The sequence below is a fragment of the Protopterus annectens genome, chromosome 16.part0, assembly GCF_019279795.1.
Source record: "Protopterus annectens isolate FY-2018-M chromosome 16.part0, PAN1.0, whole genome shotgun sequence".
Classification (NCBI taxonomy): domain Eukaryota; kingdom Metazoa; phylum Chordata; order Ceratodontiformes; family Protopteridae; genus Protopterus; species Protopterus annectens.
The window spans coordinates 255,800,819-255,820,358 of NC_056750.1; the positions used below are offsets into that span (position 1 = coordinate 255,800,819).

The 19,540-nt window shown below is 37.8% G+C and overlaps 1 protein-coding gene across 1 annotated transcript in view; it reads right to left on the bottom strand.

Annotated features, from left to right (window-relative positions):
• Nucleotides 1-19,540, bottom strand: part of PHF19 (PHD finger protein 19) — a 1,075,260-nt gene that overhangs the window by 50,155 nt on the left and 1,005,565 nt on the right. Inside the window, 1 exon segment of the mRNA XM_044058373.1 lies at nucleotides 17,592-17,687. Within this exon segment, the coding sequence (XP_043914308.1) occupies nucleotides 17,592-17,687 (96 nt within the window).

Below are 19,540 nucleotides of genomic sequence, written 5' to 3' on the forward strand. Positions count from 1 at the left end.
CTATCACAGCTAGTTCTTGTGGTCGGGTACAACGATGAACTGCCACCATTACCATGCATGGCTCACACCTGTCTGACATACCAAGACGTAGATAGAGCACAAAGCTTGGCTGTGTTCTTGCAGACACTCACACACCAATTTCACCTGGAGGGCCATGCAGACACACACACCAGTTACATGGTTCAGCTGTGAGGCTTAAAGCTCATTCTCTCTCAGTGGTACTAGTTACTCGATCCAAATGTCTGCTTGGTTCTCCTTACTCACATACACCCACTTACCTTTTGTGTCAGCCCAGGCTTCCTGTCCCCCCACCCACCACAGCACCCTGTGCAAATGAGAACTGTGCCATATCCTTGTTTTCTATCTTCTGGATTCAGGGATACATAAGCTTTGCGTCTGATGCTCAGGGCGCACAGCTGACTTAATGCTTAATATATCTGTGTTTGTGATGTTGTTTTGCTAATTGTACTTTTGACACATTTTGGCCTTACAAAGTTAGACAGTTGATAGAATCAAAACAGTTTTTGCATCAGTACTTTTCTGACTGTTATGAAGTCTGAAAGTGAAATGCGTCTCATTACTTTCTAACTTCTCTCTCTAATGATTTTCCAGTACAAAAGCATGAGGCTAAACTGAGGATATTCAGTGATCACCAGTACTTTTGAAATTTGAATGTGTGAATCTTTGATGCCTGAGGCCTATTACTTGATAGAGGACACATACTTGATAGAGGACACATGTATTCACATAAGTCTCTGCTGTCACATGCTGAAGTCATTGCTGTACAAATCACCCACCTTTTATTTCCTTATATTACCAGGTAACAACATGTAAGGATATTTATTTTCTTTTTATTTAAACATTTGTCTACTGGGAAAGTCAGACTGGGACAGAGCCCATTTTCAGTGCAAGTCCTGGGAGAAATGCTCCAGACGCATGTCTTTGGAGTGTGGGAGGAAATCAGAGCAGCCGGAGGAAACCCACGTGAATGCAGGGAGGACGTGCAGACTCTGCAGAGAAGGCACCCCAGCCAAGAATCGAACTGGAGAACCTCTTGCTGTGAGGCGACAATGCTAACTGCTGCACCACTGCACCACCTTCATATGCCATTCATTGTATTATTACACAATTTTGTTTTAACATTCCAGGTTCAACACTTATCTTGTAAATCCAGCAGTAGCTACAGTTTTAGTTCAGCGCCGAGTCTGTCTGATGCTAGGAGTACATAGCCATTACATGGGTAGGTAAAGTTGTAAGCACTGCCTGGCATCAATATTTCTATGTGTACGTGCGTAGGATGAAGGTTTTAGTCGCTTAAGTGGTGAGTGTGCTATGCATTGCCTCAATCTATACAAGGGCATATTGAGCACACCTACGTGTCTGCCTACACCCACAGCAGCTGCTGACTCCCCCTCTGACCCCTCACCTGCGTGTGGCTGTGGTGACCTTGCCATTGGTAGTGGGATGTGTGCCCCTTCCCCCTTGTTGAGCCTGCTGAAGCAGTTTTCTCAGGATGATGTTGTGAGGCATGGCACAGACGGGTGAAGGAAAATGCTTCATGCTTACCAAATGATGTATAAAAATTAGTGTATACCAAGAATATATATCCCTCGCACTGAAGGAGGTATGGGCAACCTCAAAATTGGTTAGATGTATACATCTTCGATCTTGGAACTGATAACATTATCGGCTGACTTTTACGAGAAAAAGCCTAAGGTGACATCTTTGCTTAGTTTGGCAGAAACATTTGAGAATAAAGCTAGAATGGAAATCAAACCAGAAGTAGACAAAAATGAGACAGCAGCTGATGAGCCAAAAAAATAAAAAATAAAATAATCAAAACATTCAAGCAAAAAGGATCACGAGAAGAAAAAATTGGAAAGCCCACAAATACAGTGGCAAGTTGAGAGATCTTCTAAAACCATCTCATGTTAACCAAGAATAATTAAGGAGAGGTGAACTAAAACCAAAAGGTGAAAGGGTAATAATGGCAGCCCAGGACAGTGGACTATGTACACACTGCTTTACAAAGTCCATTGAAAATGTGAGAGAAGCAGACAAATGCAGGTTCTGTAAAACAGAAATGGAAGCAGTTACACATCTTGTTACTGGGTGTGATACACTCATGGCAGAGGGTCTGTATACTGAAAAGTACAATAACGTGGCAAGGCTGCTGCACTGGGGATTATGCAAACATTACAATATAGAAGTAACTGAGGAGAAATCGGAACATGAACCATAAAGCATTAAAGATAATGATGAAGTTTATAGCACATGGGATCACCCATTACCAACAGTTCACAAAAAAATAGATGTAAGATAACCAGATATAGTAGGCCATGAAAAAAGACAAAAGCAACACTGATCACTGGAACTGCTATACCCAGTGATTAAAGTGTCTTGTATACAAACAGATACAAAGTCAAAAAATAACAGGATTTGCAAACAAAGATATACAGACAGTTCAAACAGTAGTAAGGGCAACAAATCTAATAAAAAAGAATGTACAATTGTTCTTAAATATGTAATCAGTGCATGTACCCCTGTGTGTACTACAGAAGGAGACAGATGGGCTAAAGGCCCTGTCCCACTATTCAGTCTAATACAGACTCCTTCGAGGTGTCCTCTGTCTGGCATACAAAGCAATCTCAGACCCTGCCTTGACGGGACTGCTGCATATCCACAGAAAAAAACACAGAGCACTGCTGTCGCTGCCAAGTCTTCTTTATTAACACATTCTTGTACCTCGGCCCCACCGGACTTCAATGGAATGAATACATATAATTCAGGAAGCTTTTTATACTCCATCACCATACTCAATTCAACCAATAAATTCATTAATCAATTAGAAAACATTAATTAACTTTGCTTAAACATACTTCATTGTAAAACAGAGATATGCCCCCCCCCACATAATATACACTCACACTTCATCATTAACAAAATAGCAAAAGTGAACTATAAACCATATTAATTCATAAAAAAAATATACATCTCACACAGTGCATTACCAAAAATCCTATAACAAATTCATTTATTTAATAATTTCATCAATTTATTTATTTATATTAAACACTGGTAAAGACATATGCAATTCATAAAAATAGATTGCAACCTCCCTAAGCCCCATTATGCTAAATAATGACTTGAATATTTTTCTTTTGTAAACATGTTTGTGTTTATAGGTATGCTGTAATTCTCCTCCTTAATATATTATTTCATTAATCTATATGTAGAATATTGTGCAATGAAATCCTAATCATTCCATAAATAGCAAAAAAATACTAAATACCCCACTCTATTTCTAAATTTAAACCTTTTGGGAACAAAGTGCCAGAATAAACTATTATTTTTGATTCCAACTGAACTAGTTTCCTTTTAAATTCATCGCCCCCCCCCCCCAATTTTGTTCATAATATGGCTTAGCCAGTACACTAAAGAAAAAACTATCTATATGACCACCATGTGTGCTGCAAAAGTGCTGTGCCACTGGACTATCCAGTCTCCCTAACATCTCCTAGATGTTCTAAAATTCTAAGTTTCATCTTTCTCTTTGTCTGTCCCACATACCATTTACATGGTGTGCATCCACATCCAATGATGTAGACCACACCACATGAATTACAATTAAACTCATTTTTTTTTACAAAGAATTTCTTCCCATTGATGGTCCATCCATCCACATTTTTTATTTTTCCCACACACTTTGCAACCCCTACATGGAAATACACCCTTCCTATCTACTACCTCAGTTTAATTTCTCATCCTTAATAATTCTCTCAAATTGTTAAACCTCCCATATGAAAAAACAACCTTCTCAGGGAACAAATTACCTACTACTTCATTACCACAAATGATAGGCCAAAGATCACTGACCAACTTTCTGAGTGCCCCAGAAAAAGGGGAAAATTTACTAACAAAAAACAAACTGTTACAGGATTTTTGGTAATGCACTGTGTGAGATGTATATTTTTTATGAATTAATATGGTTTATAGTTCACTTTTGCTATTTTGTTAATAATGAAGTGTGAGTGTATATTATGTGGGAGGGGCATCTCTGTTATACAATGAAGTATGTTTAAGCAAAGTTAATTAATGTTTTCTAATTGATTAATGAATTTATTGGTTGAATTGAGTATGGTGATGGAGTATAAAAAGCTTCCTGAATTATATGTATTCATTCCATTGAAGGCCGGTGGGGCCGAGGTACCAGAATGCGTTAATAAAGAAGACTTGGCAGTGACAGCAGTGCTCTGTGTCTTTTTTTGAGGAGTATTCCTGTTTTTCCAGTTTGGAGCTAGCAGTTTTTGTATTTACATTATGTCGTTGGAGGGAGCTTCTGCTGTTCCAGGTGTTTTGAGAACACAAGTTGAAGTAAACAAGTTTAGATGCACACAGATGTGGAAGGACAGAGACAACAAATTGTTGGAATGATCCTTGGTCTATGGGGAGGGACCACCGAACAGATGAGAGGTATGAGCAGCTGGAACATTTGTTAAAAAAGGTGTCATTATACTATGATATAAAACTGTTACAAAAATATGTTGATATGAATATCATGCCCAGGGGATTGAGAGTTGACAGGTTTCCAGCATATGAATTTACAGAGGATGAAATAGACCTCTTGGAGGAATGGAAGTCCGTTTCTCTTGCATGTACTTTAAGTTGGTTAAAAATTTTTAAGAGAAATACTCGTGCTCATAGTAAAATACGGAGCAACATAATGGATTTACAAGAGACTTTAATTAATGACACCTCCGAATCCAGCTTTTCAAATAAATTGCTTGAAATTAAGGCAGGTGTTGCCAAAATAAAGATTGAGGTAGTTGCTAGGAAGAAACGTAAACTAGCATGTGATGTCACAGACTACAGTAGTGGAATTATCTTCTCATGGCAATGCAAACAGCCAAGGGGCGTTTCAAGCCAGGAGGTTTTAAAACAGGAAGATCACGTTCAGGGCCTTCGTCTCGTGAGACGTTTACGTCATCTGCGGAGTTCGTTTCTAATGGGCGGAAACGTGTATCCCTTGAGGATGTAAGAAGGGCTTCAGAAGAGGTTTTATCCATGGTGGAGAGCGACTCAACGGAAGACCAGAATCGAGGGAAGAGCAAGGGAAGAAGGTTCCAGGGAAAGGGGAGAAAGAACTAAACTGTCGTGAAGGACAGTCGGAGGTATGTTTTAAACATTTAATAGACTTGAATCTCCCCGAGTATCATGGTACCAACACTTCATAGCGGAAGATGAACTGTAATTTTAGCCAACCTGTTGGCTCTATGTCTAAGCATTTTGCTTTATTTAATTCAGATGTAACGGTAGAAAATGTATATCAAGTAAAAAAAATAAGAACTTGGAAATTGTTAATTTGTCGGATTTAGTTTTAACTAAAGCAATGGAAAGTGTTTTGGTCAAAGGCACGAAATATGTGCCTACATTTTTTTCTTCATTGGTGAATATAATAAATGAAATCAAAGTTTTCTGTAGGAAGCTAAATCTGATGGTGTTTTTTGGTGCTAATGTTTAAAAAGTGATATGCGTGCATCAACTGATGTAAATATTGAAAATGTGGATATTCTTTGTTAGATATTTCAGTGCATGAAAACCCTTTTGTTTTTTGGGATGTGGAAAGTGGAGATTCAGAGGATGAAAGTGAAACAAATGAAGGTTTCTCAACTGGGTATAGTAGATTAACAGTACCCAAAGTGCCATATGTTAGTCCTTTCATGACCCCAAGAAGCACTCATGTCATTAATGTTTTTGAAAGTGTATTATGTAAACAGGTGGAATTTTCATACAATAGATGTCCGTCTGGGTTAAAATCATGGAATTTGGATAAAACACAATGGTTAGTTTTGAAACAACTTCGAGCTGTGACTGATCAGTTTGCATTCACACAGGCAGTTAAGGGAGGGAATTGGGTAATTTTGAATAAAAAGGATTACAGCAACATGGCTTTTGATTTGTTAACAGATGTTAAGGTGTATCGAAAATTGAGTGTCAACCCAGTAAAAGAATTTAATAGTTCTTTGTTAGAACTTTTGGAAAGGGGACAGAGGCTGGGATTTTTTTCTGATAGAGATGTTAAAAAGTTGTATGTGAAATTTCCCAAATATGCTATTATTTTTGTTATTCCAAAAATTCATAAGTGTCTAGAAACCCCCCCTGGCAGACCCATAGTCTCGGGGGGTGGGTTCGTTTTTACAAAATGTTGGAACTTTTTTGGACTCCCAGTTAAAACCATATCTCCCAAGAATACACTCTTACATCAAGAATACGGCTCAAGTGTTGGAAGAAGTTAAGAAAATCCAATGGAACCCTCGCCTGTATTTTGTCTGTGTGGATGTAAACTCATTATACACCAATATCAATATCAGAATGGGTCTGGAAGCAGTTATGAAAATGTTGGGAGAAGGACCCAAAACTACATACATATGTCAACTTTTAGAGTTTGCTTTGATGCATAATTATTTTGTTTTTGAAGGAAAATTTTATTTACAATTGGAAGGGACTGCAATAGGGGCTGCCTTTGCCCCTTCATATGCAATCATATTTATGTCATATTTTGAAAATATGTTTATTTAGAGAGCTGATTTTTTTCAAAAAATAATGTTATGTTTAAAAGATTTATTGATTTGATTTTTGTATGTAGTGGAGATACTGGTGAATTTGATCAGTGTATGGATTTGTTAGGCTGCAATAAGGTTTGCAATTTACCTATAGAGTAAATAGGAAATGTATGCAATTCCTGGATGTTGCATTTTATGGTGATGGTAATGGCTAGTTGCAGTACAAACCTTTCCACAAAGAAACTGCAGCGGACAGTTTTCTGGAAGCAAGTACTACTCATCCTGATCATTTGATCAAGTCACTACCATATGGGGAATTCAAAAGAATACAAACTAATACCTCTGATGTAAAGATTTTAGCGAGGGAGTTTGCATTGGTTAAGGATAGGTTATTAAAACATGGTTACAACATGGAATGTATTGAGGCCCTAGAAAAATTGGGAAATAAAAGGGGAGTCAGGAGATCAAATGGAAAGTTAGTTCAAGACAGGAAATTTATTAAGAACCATGACTTGCATGAATTGAAAGCTGAACCCCTGTTTTTTGTTAGTAAATTTTCCCCTTTTTCTGGGGCACTCAGAAAGTTGGTCAATGATCTTTGGCCTATCATTTGTGGTAATGAAGTAGTAGGTAATTTGTTCCCTGAGAAGGTTGTTTTTTTCATATGGGAGGTTTAACAATTTGAGAGAATTAAGGATGAGAAATAAAACTGAAGTAGTAGATAGGAAGGGTGTATTTCCATGTGGGGGTTGCAAAGTGTGTGGAAAAATAAAAAATGTGGATGGATGGACCATCAATGGGAAGAAATTCTTTGTAAAAAATGAGTTTAATTGTAATTCATGTGGTGTGGTCTACATCACTGGATGTGGATGCACACCATTTAAATGGTATGTGGGACAGACAGAGAGAAAGGTGAAACTTAGAATTTTAGAACATCTAGGAGATGTTAGGGAGACTGGATAGTCCAGTGACACAGCACTTTTGCAGCACACATGGTGGTCATATAGATAGTTTTTTCTTTAGTGTACTGGCTAAGCCATATTATGAACAAAATTTGGGGGGGGGGGGCGATGAATTTAAAAGGAAACTAGTTTAGTTGGAATCAAAATTAATAGTTTATTCTGGCACTTTGTTCCCGAAAGGTTTAGATTTAGAAATAGAGTGGGGTATTTAGTATTTTTCTTGCTATTTAGGGAATGGCTAGGTTTTCATTGCACAATATTCTACATATAGATTAATGAAATAATAAATTAAGGACTAGTAGTACAGCATATCTATAAACACAAACATGTTTACAAAAGAAAATATTCAAGTCATTATTTAGCATAATAGGGCTTAGGGAGGTTGCAATCTATTTTTATGAATTGTGTACGTCTTTACCAGTGTTTAATATAAATAAATAAATTGATGAAATTATTAAATAAATGAATTTGTTATAGGATTTTTGGTAATGCGCTGTGTGAGATGTATATTTTTTTATGAATTAATATGGTTTATAGCTCACTTTTGCTATTTTGTTAATGATGAAGTGCGAGTGTATATTATGGAGGGGGGCACATCTCTGTTTTACAATGAAGTACGTTTAAGCAAAGTTAATTAATGTTTTCTAATTGATTAATGAATTTATTCGTTGAATTGAGTATGGTGATTGAGTATAAAAAGCTGCCTGATTTATATGTATTCATTCCATTGAAGGCCGGTGGGGCCGAGGTACCAGAATGTGTTAATAAAGAAGACTTGGCAGTGACAGCAGTGCTCTGTGCCTTTTTTGAGGAATATTCCTGTTTTTCCAGTTTGGAGCTAGCAGTATTTGCATATCCGCAAGTCAAGCTCCACTCAAGTAATCTGCACGTGAGACCTCAACCTGGTCTGTGACATCAATAAAACTTGTTGGCAGGACAAATCTGTATCCCAGAGACTCCTCCTTCTGTGGAATAGGCTCTCTCTCCACATCAAGCAGAGTACCTCATTAACCCTTTTTAAGTGCAAGCTGGATAACTGGATGGAAAACAGAAAATACACCCCTGGGATTCCACCTGTGTCCCTGCTGGACAGGGGCATCGGGTGCTGACTTGTCAGAACATGGGATAAATTCTTGTCTAGGCTTGTAAGGGCCTCAGGGCCAATACCCCAGTAACTTCCTATGATCCTACGAAAAGTGAGCATATTGCTGGTGCTGTGAAGAGCACTCTTGGCTAACAACAAAGACTGAAACAATACTAATTTCACGAACTCTAATCATACCTGACTTAGGAATGGGGTCAACTCCCGTCATGCTATTAGAAACCCAATACACTTGGAAAAATTAAACCAGGAGCAGTACTCTAAAATTAGTGTTCATTTAGATGGACTTTCTGGACTTGCTCCAGCAAATGATGAACCACCCCACCATGCCCAGTGACGCCATATCATCTGGAACTTGATACATCTATCAGATGTGCTTGGTGAAACTGATGAAGTTTAGGGTAATGCCCGGTGATACCACATCATCTGGAACTTGATACATCTATCAGATGTGCTTGGTGAAAATGCTGAAGTTTAGGGTAGGATATAAGACCTCTGAACTAAGAAAAGGTGACAGCAGAATCCTACACTTTATTCCAAACCAAGGGACAGCCTCAGTTGCCCTTTGTTGAATAGAATTTAGTACTGAGAAAAAAAAATAGACAGACCCTCCCCCATGCTCTTTCTTGGTTTCTTTATAGTGTCATTCCCTGCTTTCTTTCATTTTATCTGGTTTGGGGTGAGTCATGTAGTCTGACTTGCTGCCAGTTAGGTTAGGGTAGCAAGCTTGAACTTTGAGAAACACTAACCTGTTTCCAGTGATGATGCAGTTTTTAGTGCAAGGAAAACATTTACTGCACTAAGGGGAAAGAGAAATCATTGGCTTACTAAAGTCGCAATAGCTACCTTTTGTTAACCATAATTTTGTACATTACAGTTACATGAAGAAGACTGAACACCCATGATGTTACTTTTTTCAGTTATGCAGCAGAAGGGCATGTAGTAAAAAATGTTCCAAGCAATACCAGTCTTGCAGTCTGAAAGCTTAGGGAATCCAATAGTTGTACTGCCAACTGCCTATCAGTGGTTGTTAATATTTTTTTTGTGATTGCATCACATCCCCAAAGATTCACACTGCCACTGAAGCTTTTTCTCCTCCGGGTTTAAATTTACCAGCCAGAGGAAGTCACAGAGATCAGAGAAAATTTATTTACTCAACTGTATTTGTTTTATCTAACAGTTAGTGCACAGGACTAAGGTTACGAGCTGCAAATCAGTTGCTTCCTGCAGTCAGGGATGGATTCCTTCAGCATCCTGTTGTCTACTGTGCAACTCTAACCAAGTCACTTACCTAGATGGTCTTGGTATGAGTTAGAAAATGGTCTGTATGAATCAATGCTCCACCCTGTTTCACAGATACAAATAAAAAATATATATCTGTGATATTTTCTCATACTTGGTGGCTGCTTTCAAATGTGTATGCCTCCAGTTTTACATTACTTTGGGGGGTCTGGTTCTGATAACTGTTAGTGAACTTCAGGGCTATGTACACTACAGGACCTCAATGTCGTGTATGTGTGTGTTGGGGGTGATGCTCTATAGTCCCTATACACTGAACAGTTAGATTGGATGGGTCTTTCTCTGCAATGTACAACTAATACATTTTCCAACAGCTATGCAGACACAATACAATATTTCAAGCACGTGCAATAATGCCCTTCTAATCTGCCAAAAAAAGTTATGCACTTACCATAACATTCCATATGTGTTGTCCACTTTCATTCTTTCTCAACTGTTGGGTTTGGATATGATCCTTAGATCTGACTTGGTCGCTTCTTCCAGATCGGAGAACACAAACTCTCGAGCTCCTCCCTTACCTATAATGCGCAACTACCCAACATACCTCAGATCTAGTTTGCTACCCATAAATATAAACAGTAGTGGAAAATAAGAAAGGAATGGAAACTGGAGCTCAAACAAGGAACAAAGGTCCCTGAAAAACTATTCGGTCTAGCCAGGAAATAAACAAGATGGGGATAGGTGGGTGAGAAGCTGAGGAAGAATGAAAATGGACAACAGATGGAATGCTATGGCGAGTACATAACTTTTTTTATCGGATTTCATTTTCACTCATTCCTCAACTGTTGGGACAGAGTCCCCAGCAACATAAATCCCAGGAGGACTCTAAGGAAGGATAGTCCAGAAAACAGCTGAGCCAAAGGCTGCTCTTACCCTAGAGACCAATCTGTAATCAGCAATAAAGGTATGGCAATTAGCACAAGTTGCAGCTGCACAAATATCATCCAAGGAAGTTCTAGACAGAAAGGCTGAGGAATTCACCATAAACCTTGTGGAATGGGCTCTTGGAGACTATGGTAAAGGCAAACCCACTTTCTCATAAACAAAGGTAATATACTCAGTCAACCATTTGGCCAAAGCCACTTTAGGTACTGGTTTGCCTAGTTTTGAATCAGAAAAGGAAACAATTGTTCAGATTTTCTCAAATCTTTGGTTTTGCAAAGGCAGAAATGCAACTGTCTATGGACATCCAAAAGATGCAACATATATTCTCCTTTGTTTGAAAAGTCAGGAAAGAAGAGTGGTAGACTGATGACCCGATTAATATTAGATTCCAATACCACCTTTGATGAAAAGGAATGATTTGTCTGTAAAGAAGCCCTGCCCTTGTGAAAAAATTACACAAGGAGGTTTACAGGACAGTGCTTAAAGCACAGACATTCTTCTGGCAGAAGTGACAGCAACTAGGAAGAGAGTTTTCCGGGTCAAAAATTTCAGATCAAATCTAGCTGATGGTTCAGGGGTTGAGTCAAGGTCTGAAGAACAATATTTAGATCTCAAGGAGGTGTAGGATCTTTTAAAAGAGGTCTAAGCAAGTAGCTTCCACTGAGAAAGGCTTTACAAAGCTTGGAGGAAGCTAATTAGTAATATTTACCACTATAATGAAAGATGGAAATGGCTGCTAATTGTACTCTGATAGTTGAGGAGCTGTCACCCTCATTGAAACATGTAGCTAAAAATTTAAGACCCACTGATATTGATACTGAAAAGAATGAATTTCTTCTTTCTATGAGAGCATGGGAGTTGAATCCCTTACTTATTTTACACTTGACATCAGAGTGCTTAGGGCTTAGACAATAAACACATTGTGTGGTTGTCCGAATTAGGGATTTTGTGCCCACACACCATACATTTCTTAAAGCTGCATGGTTTTTCAGACATTTTGAAAGGAAACGGAGATCAAAAAGGAAACAGAATTTTTTTAAGGAAGAGAGAGAAAAGAATTTCCAAGAATGGTAATTTAAAAACTACTACAAAAGTACTAGAGAAGGACAGGACTACCAACAATGGTATTAAAAGTACTCAAAAGTACAACAGAAAATATATATAAGGCTAAAAGGAGGAAGGAGTAGTACGATATAATAGTATAGATAAAAAAGCAAAACAATTTGAGAAAAGTGAAACTCACTAACCAACAAGAGAGATCTATCCAAAGTTCGAGAGTTCACAATCTATGTCTGATCGCAATGGCGGCAAACAAGATCTGAGCAATGTTAGGTGAGTGTTGCATTATGGGTAAAGTAAGGAGTTTTAGAGTTCAAGTGTTCTAACATTTGGAAGAAGCGGCCAAGATCCCAACTGTTGAAGAATGAATGAAAATTGCATCAGATCAGATGCTAGACAGGGGTCCAGGGAAGTAAATAGTGTGGGAAGAAATAGTCAGGGAATTGATATGGCTAGGCTTGTATAGGCCCTAGAGCAGATAGCCTAGTACCAACCTATGAATCAGATGTTCCCATAATAACTGTCCAGGTTGTTAAACTAGTGCTTATATTAATGTAATTTGGTAGTCTATTCCATGTATAAGCTACTCAGAGAACCAATTAGTACACTTCTCATTCCTATAGAATCTTCTACATAGGTTGTCCGACAACTCTCTACCACGTTTTGATAACCCCAAACATTCCCGGAGGTAGTTGCCTCTAAATGCCGTACATACCTGAATATGGTCTCCTTTTAAATATCTACAGGAGACATTATACAAGTTCAGCTATTTTAGTCTTTCATTATAACTTAAATTTTCACATTCATGGATGCCCTTAGTATATTTTTGCTGTACTATTTCCAGTTTACTCATGCTTGTTTTCTTATAAGGTTTCTATATTGTTATTCCATACTCAAATTTGGGTCTAATATAATTAAACAATGACTTCACCACTTCTGATTTACTAGACTTTATAAATATTTTTATATAACCTATAGTTCTATAACTATTAACCAATTGGTTGATATGGTTAGAAAAACTCAAAGCTGGATCTACCCTTATATCCAGTCTTTAAATGAATCTACATCGTCAATCACTCTGTGCTGTATTAAATATTCACCTTTCAAACTATGACAACTATGACTCCCAAATCTCATACAAGTAGTTTTTTTTTTTTTTTTTACATATTTATGATATTATTCTCCTGTGCCCAAATGGTCATTTAGTTAAGTTCTTTTACAGACATGCCATATCTTTAACACATGTAATCAGTTTACCCATTTTCAAGTCATCTGCATGCAGACTGTAGAACACCTCAGATGAAACAGATAGATCTGAAAGATAGTACCTAAACAAATATGGGTCTAGGATAGAGCCTTGCAAGACACCCTGACTATAACCTCAAATTTCACTTATCTAAGTATATATTTGCCATGTCCTATTTGTAAGACATGCAGCTATCCAGCTTATCATGAGTACATCAATACCCTAAAAGACAGGTTTAACAAGTACATTTCCCCAAGCACAAGGAATCTTCCCATACTTACATTACCTGGATGTCACTAGGACAATTTATCACCCCCTTTTGGAAGCAAAAAATGCTTTGTAAAAGATTTTGTGTGTGTGTATGTGTGTGTATATATATATATATATATATATATAAAAATATGTCTAAGAATAAGTTTTAAAATCTACATACAGATTATCAATTTGTATGCTTTACGGTTTCCTATTATGCTAATTATCTTTATATAACATTTCTTCAAACTTTTCTTGATTTTGTTTCATACTATGGTTAACTTGTTTGTTCAGCTTATTTCAATTTTTCAAACTGGTAGTTCGACCTCTTTTCCATTTCTTATATTTTTCTTTCTCTCCTTAATTAAGTATCTTGTTTTTATAGAAATATATCCTCCGGATGTGTGCATAGATCCAAATGTTAAACTTTTTTTTTATTTTTTGCATTCAATTTCTCTTTCAAGCTGCATCAGACTCCAAGGGGATATGTTCGGTCAGTTTCAGAGCAGGCCCAAAGAACTGCTTTCTGATACTTTGTGTGCCAATCCTGCATGCAGCAGCAAACCAGGTCATAAGAAAACAGGTTGCCAAACATCTAAAATAAACCTACTGAAGTTGGCCCTGTTCCGTGGTTCAGAGGGATGCAGCCCTGACTATGACCCACATGGAGTGACGCTTAGTGCCTTGGGCATTGCAGGAGATGGGTGGAGCAGTGAGTGGCTGTTGTCAGCTTACTCATCCTAACAGGATGGAGGTGGCTTGACTTGCTTCAGTGCTACTGGAAATGATGCACAAGGTATGCAGAGTATGGGACTGGCAAATACACCAGCTCTATCAAGCTACATTCACTTAGTCTTCATAAGGCTTGTGAGGGCATATGAATGACCAAAGGGGAAGGTATACCAGGCTTAGCACGTAAGGGAGGTGTTAGGGCCACAGAAACCCTGGTGACTTCGTGTGTGTACTTACTGTGATCAACTCTTGCCCCACAGGGAAATGAAAAGGGCGAATGAATGCAGGAGGACTGATGGCTGGCAAGCAATGGGTGGAAAAATGACACAAAACAGCTTTATACTTTGTGTAATACTGGTTCTTTTTGTATGCAGCACTTTCTTAGTATGGAGGATGTCTCAGCTACTCTGTGGATTTCTAGGAGATGTTCAACTACTGGACACTTGCAATGACAGTTTGAAAGTAATGCACTGGGCATGTGTCTTGTAATATAGATTTTCTGTCTGTGTAACAGCAGATATGAGCAGGACAGCACAGCAGAACAGTAGTAGATATAGAAGGGGCACAGTACACAGTTCTGTGACTCTGGTATACTTTCTCTAATGATGATGATGGCAACCTCCTGGGTAACACAGCAGGTGCTCGAGTCCCAAAGCCCTTGAAAACCACTGTCTCGAAGCCTTGTAGTTTGTGTAGGCTGCTGCGTGTCCACATACTCTGAGAGTTTAGGCAAGTAGCTGTGGGGAGGAAGCAGGAAGGGGATTTTAGGTTTAGGAAGTGGGAGGGGATTTTAGGGTTATGGAGCAGGAAGGTAGTTTTAAGTTTAGGGAGCAAAAGAAGAGTTTTAGCGTTGGGGAGAGATTCAGGAATTTAGGTTTATGGAGGGAGGCTGCAGTTTTAGGTTTCGTGAGTGATCAGTGACTTTAGGATAAGGATGCAGGTTTAGGGTAAGGGAGCAAGGATGTGGGTCGGGAAATGGGTAAGAGTTTAGGTTCTGGTAGGGCTATATAGCTTTATATGGTCAGGTGTTAGAAGGGTTACATAGAAATGGCAGACTATGTTAGTGCGAGTTTGAGAACTTGCGTTTTCGAGCCAGTGTGTAGCAAGCTAATAGCACAACAGCACCTGCAGTATACCCACTTCCCTGAATCCCTGAGTAAGGGTCAAGCCAGTAGCAGGGCAGGCCAAACAGCTGCATGGGCACATTATTTGCCATTGTTCTGCTGTGCTCTACTGTTCATATCTAGTTTAAAGAAAATCTGTCTTTAGAGCATTAAATGCTGTAAGAATTCTTCCTATATATATTTGTGCATCATACATTTCCACTGATGATGATGATGATGATTATTATTTGCATCATGCACTTCGACTGAATCAGGCCAAAATGTCTTGATCTGCCTAAAGGCTAACTCATCCTATTACCAGCAATACACCCTCAAGTGCATCCTACAAATAACCTAAGGAAATAAGGCATCTCCAAAGGGAATAACGTAGGTATATGTCAGCAGTGGAGGAGGAGGTATAAAGGCATGCTCCAGGAGTCCTGACAGCCTTTGACACCACCACCTATGTATGGGAAGAATTGTTTTATTACTAAATGTTTCCATGATCTCCCTTCCTGACTACTACTGACAAACGGACATAACTGTACCTAATGCTGGAAGTAGCAGAAACATGCTTGTTTCAGATCAACCATTATATATCTCCCAGAATCTGGACTTTTAGTGTTCACCTGGGGTGAAGTCCTAGCCTATACCAGGGAATGCTTTTGTCAAAAGTAAATTTAACACCCTACTCCCCATGCAAGGCCATCAGGTTCTAAATTAAAGAAAACACCCCCCCATCAACCCTTGTTTTCTGGACCAGCTATTAATATTTGCCTTACTATCAGTGTGGCCAGACCTAAAACTTCTTTCTTAGCAGTACTAAATTATATTTATAGCAAACAGAAAAGTTTTGTTATCAATATATAACTAAATAAAGTTTGTTACTGTTGGGTTATGATGCCAGAAGTACTATTACTATCACATGTGAACATCCTCTTCATACTTTTAACAGCATAGAATGCCTGCTGAAAGCCCTTGAAATGATTAGCATTCCACCCTCAAAAAGCCAACTAAATAAGAAACAGCATTTAAAGCTGCATTCAGAAGTAACTGTAGGTAAACTGATGAATGGACAATTCTAGATTAAAAATCCTTTTAACCTTAATTTCAAAAAAGTAAAACTACTTGCAGGTCTCTTGCTTCCTTGTCTTTCAAACATCTACCTCAGAAAAGAACATCTGTCTTAACATAATCAGAAGATAAGCAAACAGCTACACCTTAAAAACAATGTGTGACAGCAGTATAGCAGACTGCACTGCCTCTTATAAGAGCTAGGTTGAGATAACAGGAATACAGTAGTACTATTCTGAGATCAGTGCAAACACACATGATTTTACACATTTTTTTAAATGACATACAAGTTGTTTGCATTCTGTATTACTGTAGCAAGGGTGGAGCGAAGGGGGGAGGGGGGATGGCCCTTGGTGCAAAGTGTTGGGTGCATGATCTAGTGTTCTGCATTCTCTTCTATGTTGTACCGAAAAGGCAATACAACAGAAAAGCACTTAAGTTTTACTTTTGTGTTCTTTAACTGAAGAGCTGAGGGAAGTCTGTAACTGTAAGTAGTAATTTGATGCAAATGTACTAATTGGGATTCTGCAGTAAAAAAAAAATCCTTTTTTTTGCTTTTCACACGAAGAGCTGGGGCTAGTGGTGGATATGCTACTGTAGAAGGCGATGCACTAATTGGCTTTTTACACTAAGCTGAAGTGCTGGATTTTTTTTTTTTGGCTCTTATGGTTCTGTTTCAGTTAAGTGCAGCAGAAGTACTAGTCAGTTTGTCTCTACAATGGTACAGATCCAAACAGAGTTGGTCTCCACGTCTGGTTGTCTTCCTTTCTATACTACAGGTCTGTTAAAATGCTACACAACATTATAGCCAAATGACCAGTCACATCAATGTACATTTCACGATCTTACAGTGGCAAAAGCAAATCATGACCTCTCAAGCTCTGTCACTGGGTTAATCTACATCTTCTAAACACTCTAGGCATAAAGTAACTTTGTTATGGTCCCTTGTACAAATATAATGCTCTAGAATGTAATCAGAAAATTCACTAAACCATGAATATTAGCAATTATTACCTGATCTACTATAAAAGAGACTACAAAGGTTTTCAACCTAGTACCATGATTTTCTGATTGTTTTCTGAATATCGCATAGATTTTTGATATCCTTTTTGCATCAGGAAATATCCAAAGGTTGCCACCTTATACAAAGTAATTACGTTTGTTTGCAAAATTAACATTTATTAGGACACATACTTCTTGACTCTACAGATCTTCCAAATCGCAATCACTTGTTACATCCCAAAAACCTTCGACTTCAAGGCAAAAATTTAACTGCACTGAAAGCAAAGATCAAAGTGTTATGGTTGCCCTTACCGCGAGTCATACGATAAGCTTGTTGTTGCCGATCCTGAAGTGCTAGCTGCATCTGTGGAGTCGAAGTCCGAGGTAAACGTCTGCCCTGAACTAGAGCTGAAAAAAAAAACCCATCTGTCAGTGCAAAATTACTCCAAAGTAAGATTTAAATAAAATTATAATTCCACATTTACAAACTATTAACTTACACTTATCAGTTTGTCAGTATTTCTTTATTCTGACAGTTAAGAAATCTTTGTCGTTCTGGTCTTTGTCAAGAAGTACGGTTTTAGTGAATGTTTGACATATATTCTGAATCATTGAGTTCTTACTCATTTCAAAACTAAACTTTCCCCAAACGTCATACTGTTTCACCTGAATTCTTAGTTCCAGATAAGTTCTGTTGTTAGAATGGACTTTTGCTTGTTTTAGTGGTAACCAGGGAGGTGTGAAATACGACCAGTAGTACAGAATCAGTCTGATCATCTCAATTATTTTCACATATCTCGCTGGAAGTACACAATGCTGAGAAAACCTAATCCTTTTTTATAAGGATAAAATAATATGTCCAACCTAAAAGTGAACTTGTTTCTGTGATAAAAAAATGTGTGCTTAGTTTGGCTCCAGTAAAAATAACAGCATGGATATGAACAAGAAATGGATACAGGAAAAAAATGTAATGTGCATTTTACACAAATATACAAATATTTATTCATCCTTCCGCCTTTATGACTTTACTATTCAGTCCTACATGCTTATCTGGTGTAATATTTTCAGCAAATATATTGCCTGACAAAACAATGCAAATCTTTCTCAGATTATTAACATACATTATTTGCTGTCTCCTCAAAGTAGTCACTAGCGTTATAAGTAATCATGAAACAGCAGCAGCACATGTTTACTTATGAAAATGGGTGGGGTGGGGGGCATAGCAAAGGATGTAGCTGTTGTTGGCAGTTTACTTATGAAATCGGATAGCTACTAATTTCATAAAGTGGTCTGAATGCTGAAAATGTTACTAACTCAGGAAGTCTGCTGTCACTTTCACTACTCCTAAAATGCACTGAGCTATAAGCAAAAAAAAACTCAAGTCACTTATTTCCAAACTTAAGATGGTGACAGGGATTTTGATTCAGAACATCCTTCGTTAAACTGAGGCTCACACGTGGATGTAAAATATCCCACTGCGGTTATCAAAAAGAGAGGGGGAACTTTATTAAAAAAATCAGTACAGTAAATCACAATGACAATTTAAATACAGTAGCATCAATTACAAGAAATCAACCCCCCACCCTTAACCCATATCTAAAGACAAATACTTTTTCAACACAACTCAAATTTAGTATTTTGTTGTATAATATTTCTGCACAGTTTTATTTCCAAAAGAACCATAAGCAAATATTTGAGTCTTACCTATCGACAAAATTGGTAAACCCGTATAATGACCATACACAATCATGTCACATATGAGTGGTTAGAGGTCACTAATATGCCACTCTCGTAAGCATTTATTCCAAAATAACTGCACGCTTTGACATTCTTTCTACAAGGACATGTAATAGTGTCTTCACAAGAACAAGAGGAACACAATCTCTCAGTATAATGTTTATATTTCATCTCGTTAAATGGGAGTTAACAAAAATTATCTTCACAAAAGATCGCATTTCAATTTGTTTATACTTTGTACTTCTATCCTGTATACTGCATTGAAGTCCCTCACTGCAGTTATCCGTGGATGTATTACAAAAAAGTTAGGGGGAGGCGGAGCTTTTTTCATTCGGGTATTTATATGTGTTAGAGGTGCTTATTGTTGAATAACAATGAAGAAGCCAAGAGATTTGCCGAAACTGGTCTGTTAACCCTGGATATTAATAAAATATGTAGTTTGTGATTTAACGCTGAAACTGGCTGCTGGTCGCTTTTATGTTACAGAATAGTTTCTCATTATTTAAACATAAAAAACTTCATCT